We start from the raw sequence: 7,010 nt of genomic DNA on the forward strand, positions 1-7,010 counted from the left end.
CCATTAACCATCACCATTTAAAATTGTAGTTAATTGGTTTGAATAAAAAGGAATTTTTTCCTTATTTGTTTTCTACTAAAATCATCTAAAATGAGAAGAAACAACTAATAATTTTTTTAGTTGTTACTGCACCATGGGACTTTCGAAAAGAGGGCTACCAAAGAGTTATCTTGATCTAATAATGATGGAGGCTTCATTGATTTTTGGAGGAGGCCTTTTCAACAAGTAAATGCAGATATTTACGCCGTAAGGCGTTCCCATCTGAAATGGACTCCCCCAGCTGCCCCCCCGTGTCTTATTGTTGACCCTTAGATGGATGGTGTTAGACGATTGAACGAATTTCGATCGTTGATCGAAAACTAAAATAAAACTGCAATAAAAAAACGGGGAGAAAATGGGCAGGTAAAGCGATTCGGTATGACTCTGAGTCCCTTCATTGTGCGGGTTCGCATGGCATTTGCTAGGTATCGATTACCAGTTCGCGGAAGAGAATCTCAGAGCTGCTCCTGAAATACATTGGAACAAACGCGTACTCATTGCAATGGTCCCTGCTGCCTTGCGGCAGGTAATGGGGGACTAATAAAATAGCCATGGCAATGGCAGCGAGAAACGATCATAAGAAGAAAAATGGTGTTGTCAGTGAAACCAGTTCTCGAAATTTCCAACAGATGCAAAGCTACAACAGATACTCTGAAAACGAAAGAAGGGAATGATGGGTTGGTAAAAAGTTTGTGTAAACAGGGTCGGTTGAGGGAATCACTGCGCATTTTGCAGGACATGGTTGAGAATGGGATTTGGCCATACTCCTCTACTTACGATTCTCTGTTGCAGGGATGCCTGAATGCTAAATCTCTTCCAGATGCCAAACTAGTCCATGCCCACATGGTTCAAACGCAATTTGAATGCCAGGATATCTCGCTAGGAAATAAACTGGTTAGTATATACGTTAAGTTAGGGAGCCTCATAGAGGCTCGCAGGGTTTTTGATGAAATGCCTCTGAAAAATGTGGTCTCGTGGACCGCCATGATTGCAGCTTATGCCCGGCACGAGCATGCTCAGGAGGCCTTGGGATTTTTTCATGAAATGCAAGATATGGGTTTACAGCCCAATCATTTTACCTTTTCCAGCATTCTCCCGGCGTGTACTGATTTGGAAGTCCTGAGGGAAGTTCATGGTGAAATTCGTAAGGGTGGATTCGAAACGAATGTGTTTGTGGGAAATGGACTTGTGGATATGTATGCCAAACATGGGTTTATTGAGTTTGCACGCGAATTGTTTGACAAAATGCCTCAACGAGATGTTGTCTCATGGAATGCTATGGTTGCAGGCTATGTACAGAATGGACTGGTCGGTGATGCCCTGAAGTTGTTTCAAGAGATGCCCAAACGAGATGTCATTTCATGGAATACAATGATTGCAGGGTATGCGCAGTGTGGGGATGTGGAAAACGCGGTGGAGCTGTTTGAGAAAATGCCTGGACATAATTTGGTTTCATGGAATACTATGATTGCAGGGTATGTGCAGAATGGATATGTTAAAGAGGCTTTCGAGCTCTTTCAGATCATGCCTGAAAGAAATGTGATCTCGTGGAATGCAGTGATTTCTGGATTTGCACAGAATGGGCAAGTTGAAGAGGCTCTAAACTTGTTTAAGACAATGCCTGAATCTAATGTTGTCTCGTGGAATGCAATGATTGGAGGATATTCACAGAATGGGCAAGCTGAAAACGCCCTGAAACTTTTTGGACGGATGCAAATGGTAAATATAAAACCGAATACAGAAACCTTTTGTCATTGTCTTACCTGCATGTTCAGCTTTGGCAGCTCTGGAACGAGGCAGTGAAGCCCATGAAGTAGTAATTAGAAGTGGGTTTCATTCTGATGTGCTTGTGGGAAATACCCTTGTAGGCATGTATGCAAAATGTGGGAGCACAGAAGATGCACGCAAGGTGTTTAACAGAATGCGCCAACAAGACACTGCTTCCTGGTCTGCAATGATTGTAGGGTATGCAATAAATGGATGTGCCAAGGAGTCCCTGGAACTCTTTGAACAAATGCAATTCACTGGCATAAAGCCTGACCGTGTTACTTTTGTGGGTGTTTTGTCTGCTTGCTGCCATGCAGGGTTAGTGGACGAGGGAAGGCAATACTTTGATGTCATGACTCGATTTTATCACATTACTCCTGCAATGGAGCACTATGGCTGTATGATAGACCTTCTTGGCCGGGCAGGGTGCTTGGATGAGGCAAACGACCTTATTAACAAAATGCCATTTAAACCGGATGCTGACATGTGGGGTTCGTTTCTCAGTGCCTGCAGAACGCATAACAATATAGACCTCGGAGAAAAGGCAGCACAACACCTTATTGAGCTGAATCCCCAAAATCCAGCACCGTATGTACTGTTGTCAAACATCTATGCAGCAGCTGGTAGGTGGGATGACATTGGCAGTGTGCGGAACAGGATGAAAGAAAGGAAGGTGAAAAAGAAACCCGGTTGCAGTTGGATTGTTTTTAACAAACAGGTCCATGCTTTCCTCGTAGGGGGATAGACTACTCCCACAAAGAGAAACAATTTATGCGAAGTTGAAACTTTGTCTGATCAGATGAATGCTGTGGCATATACAGCCAACGTGGGAATTCTACCAAATGGTTTTGAGGAGTAAAAGGATGACGTTCGTTTCCACCATACCCAACATGGGATTTCTACCAAATGGTTTTGAGTAAAAGGATCACGATCTTTCCCACCATAGCAAAATCTGGTCATCGCATTTGGACTCTGGACTTTATAACATGTTCAGTTCTCCTAAGACAGTCGTACATGTACAGAAGAACCTTTTTAAGTTCTAGTCATTGTCACTCTGCTATGAAGTCCATGCCCAAGCTTCTTATGCAGGAGATTGTCGTGAGGGATGCTCATTGTTTCTATTGTTTCAACAAGAAACTGTGTTCTTGTAGAGATAGTTGTGGATGTCTCGAGCATTGAGTGAATGAACCCTGAGTTAGTGAAAAAAGAAAAACCCAGTAAAACAAGCCATAAGCATTGGTTTGCATAATGACCAAGCTTATGCATGTTGGCAAATCTTGCACTGGTGAAGATGGGCAGTGTTCCACTGTGGATTACGACTTGCCTACTAATCAAGCTTATTTACGTAATCAATTATGATTGGTAGCCATGGAATAGCCGTTAAATTTTGGTTGCATGATGACCAAGCTTATATATGTTGGCAATCTTGCATTGGTGATGATGAGCAGTGTTCCTCTGCGGATTATGACTTTCCTACCAATCAAGCTTATCTATATTCTCTATCATGGATGTGTAGCCAAGGAATAGGTGTTATATTTTCTATTTAATATATGTAGCATTTCAATGTCCAGAACATATTTTCACTTTACCATTGTGTTATCAGAGTTATGAAGCACGGTTAAATTGACAGGAAGATACGTACTCATAGGTTGGGAGAACCAGAGAACCATTCTTTTATGATATTTATGTAACATGGATAAATAAACAGGTAACTATATATTTAGAGAGCTCTATGAGCAAATTTTGGGGATGGCAAACTAAAATTCACCAACATGGAAGTACCATTGCAGTAGTAAAACATGCAATTGGATAATGACAAGAAGCCAAAGATGGTGATGTTTGTAGCAAAGACAAAGGGCGCTATTACATCTAGGGATTTGGAGATTTGGATTCAAAGCCAACTTCCAAATTAATAAAGCTTTTGGTATAGGGAATTTTTTATAATGTACTTATATTTCGGATCTGTTATGTATGTGGGTGTAAATAAACAGTTTTTGATTATATTTGAAGATAGAATAAATCCGTAATTGTATAAATGTATTGATAGATAAATAATTGATAGAATGATGAATACTACAATGAGGGCGCTCGTTATAAATATCTAAGTCGGGTGTTCTTCCACTAATGGACATATTTTTTTAATAAGACATATTTCATCTAAGTAATTAACTATTTATTATGTTTACGCCGTAAGGCGTTCCCATCTGAAATGGACTCCCCCAGCTGCCCCCGTGTCTTATTGTTCACCCTTAGATGGATGGTGTTAGACGATTGAACGAATTTTTACGCCGTAAGGCGTTCCCATCTGAAATGGACTCCCCCAGCTGCCCCCGTGTCTTATTGTTCACCCTTAGATGGATGGTGTTAGACGATTGAACGAATTTCGATCGTTGATCGAAAACTAAAATAAAACTGAAATAAAAAAACGGGGAGAAAAGGGGCAGGTAAAGCGGTTCGGTATGACTCTGAGTCCCTTCATTGTGCGGGTTCGCATAGCATTTGCTAGGTATCGATTACCAGTTCGCGGAAGAGAATCTCAGAGCTAAGAGCGAGCTGCTCCTGAAATCGAACCCTGTTCGCAAGAATTCCCAAAGATCCATATGACCGAGCCATTGCTCGTTTCTGGGCTGCCTTTGTAGACGATAAGGTAATTTAGTTCATTCTTACTGTTATTCCAATCTTTTATAATGTTAATCCTTGTGATCTACGGATCAGGACAGATGACAGGCAACATGGACTATTGGGTCAAATCTTGAGATTTATTGGTTGCGCGGCGGGCAACAATGGAGTCTATGGTAAAGCCTTGCGAGGTCATGAAAGGAAAAGGAGATACCCACAACAAAGAATTGCAGATTGGAAAAAAGCATTGCTTGAGGTTTCACACTTGCGGTTTGGAGCTAAAGGCATATTATGGGTAAGAACTTTTAGTCTCTGTGTCCCTAATAGTTTGATTGTATTGATAAACGAAGTTTTTCGCACTCACGTTTGGTTTTACTGTGAATAACCAACGACGAAGGCAAACTCCTGGAGAACGTAGTTCAATTGGTGGAAGAAAAAATTAGAAAGCCTCAACTGTTTGTAGCTGAATATCCAACTGGTTTGGACGAAAAGCTACAAGATTTTGAGAAAACAGTGATGCTGCAGCAGCGACCCAGCGTGGAGACCAAGGTTGTGGGGATTGTGGGTTCTGGTGGTGTAGGGAAGACAACCTTGGCATTAGAGTTCTTTAACCGCAACAGGTCAGCCTACCGTGGATCTTGTTTTTTGGAAGATGTGAGAGCCGAAACTTCTTTAATTTCTGTGCAAAATAAACTCCTCCAAGGCTTGACTTCAGGGGATCTGGCAGTTAGTAACATTGTTGAAGGTAAATCAGAGCTTTCTCATCGTCTCTTGGGTTATAAAGCCCTCATAATTTTGGATGATATCAATGATTCCAGGCAGTTAAAAGCATTATTTTCACCTCTTAAAGATATTCTTAGTTCCGATAGCTTAATCCTACTTACATCTCGCAATAGGGATTTTCTTTAAACCAACGGAGTCTCGTTGATTTACAAGCTGTCAGGCCTCGACAGAGAACAGTCACAAAGGCTTTTCTGCATGCATGCCTTTCAGGAACCTAAACCCCGTGCGGGATTTGAAGAAGTGGTTGCAAAGTTTTTGGATGCGTGTGATGGATTGCCATTGTCTCTCAGAGTGCTAGGGTCTCATCTTTATAAACAATATTTAGAGTATTGGGAAGCCCAATTGCTGAAATTATCGGGTTTAGTACTTCCCCCCGAAATACAAAACAGTCTTAGGATTAGTTACGACAGCCTCGACACCCAGGAAAGAGAGATATTCTTAGATATTGCCTGTTTCTTCATAGAAGAAGATAAAGATCTGGCCATAAGCATATGGGACAGATCTGGTTGGGGAGGAAAGCTGAATCTGCAGAACCTAGAGTACAAGTGTATTCTGGAGATCGACTGTCAAAACCGTATAAAAATGCACAATCACCTCAGAGACTTGGGCAGAGATTTCGCTGATAGAGAACTTCCGAGATGTCATCGTCGTCTTTGGCGCCCCACTGACGGCCTTTTTCGTAATGCGGTTATACAACCAAATGTACGTGTTTGAATCAAAATGTTAGTTCTGAAAATTTTACGAGTTATATATTGTTAATACTGTTTGGATTTACGAGTAAGTCCATATTGTTTTCTAACAGTTTTCAGATAATAATTCAGGTGCGCGGGATAAACAGGGTTCAAGGAATACCTGACCAGTCGTTCCACAACTCTTTGCAGCCTTATGTTGATATGAGCACGTTGCACCTATTGAGGGCCGAAGGTAATTGTTTGAGAAGCATATCCGAGTTTCTGAAACAAGCGGATCAGCTTCTATGGCTTTGCTGGAGTAAGTGTCCAGACACTTCCCTGCCTTCTTGTCTTCGAATTCGGAATTTGAGAGCTTTACAAATGACCGGTGGCGAATTGGAAACATGGTGCCATAGTGAAAGTGTGGTAAAGAATGCTTCTTTTTTTCCCCTTTTTGGATGTTGTCCAGAATACTCAAAATTTACGGTTGCTAATTTTGTAGATGTATTATTAAATTAAATTGAAAAAGGTTCAAAGATAAGAGAGAAAAAATGTAGACCCAGGGGCATTTCAATTCGTTAATAAGTTTGTTGAAACAACACAGATTCAGATTCAAATCCCCTATAGTGAGTCGTTTAGGGCTTGAACCCAAGAAGCAACAGGCTGCTAGTACAAAAAGAAAGAAAGAAACAGATAAAAAAAATGTATATGCATCTGAAAATTTTTTGCTTGCCAACAAGTTTTTAATGTATCTCTCCGATACTGTAGCTGTCATTCCGCTGTTCAATGTGCGTTGATTAGGAATGTAATAGAAACCATAATGAAAAGGAAGCTTTGGTATAGAATGTAATAGAAACCAGAATGAAATGCAATTAATTTTTTGGAAAGATCCTTTATACCTAGTATAAAGTGTTGCATAAAATACAAAATTTGTAAAAAGTGTTGCATAAAATACAAAACTTGTAAAGAGTAATTTTATACGGGACGTTGCTGCATTTTGGAAAACAATCCGGAATGTGAATGGTTCTGGGATTCAAATTCTGTTGTTGGTTCAATATTATGAGTTATCTCGGAACCAATTTTTTTTAAATAAAAAACGCCATTTTTTTAAAATAAAAAACGCTTATGTAT

At 40.5% G+C, this 7,010-nt stretch overlaps 1 protein-coding gene and 1 pseudogene across 1 annotated transcript; both read left to right on the forward strand.

Moving 5' to 3' along the window:
- The first annotated feature begins 429 nt into the window (after positions 1-429).
- Positions 430-3,311, forward strand: LOC149140737 (pentatricopeptide repeat-containing protein At2g13600-like; annotated as a pseudogene).
- Positions 3,312-4,941: 1,630 nt separating this feature from the next.
- LOC149140738 (disease resistance protein L6-like) lies at positions 4,942-6,398 on the forward strand. Its single transcript, XM_089451055.1, has 3 exons — positions 4,942-5,170; positions 5,369-5,910; positions 6,030-6,398. The coding sequence occupies exons 1-3, from the start codon at positions 4,942-4,944 to the stop codon at positions 6,396-6,398; spliced, it is 1,140 nt and encodes a 379-aa protein (XP_089307181.1).
- Positions 6,399-7,010: the final 612 nt, after the last annotated feature.

Source organism: Pinus tabuliformis, chromosome X (genome assembly GCF_031772625.1).
Source record: "Pinus tabuliformis cultivar Carrire ecotype Pingquan chromosome X, CPIR1, whole genome shotgun sequence".
NCBI classification, from domain to species: Eukaryota; Viridiplantae; Streptophyta; class Pinopsida; order Pinales; family Pinaceae; genus Pinus; species Pinus tabuliformis.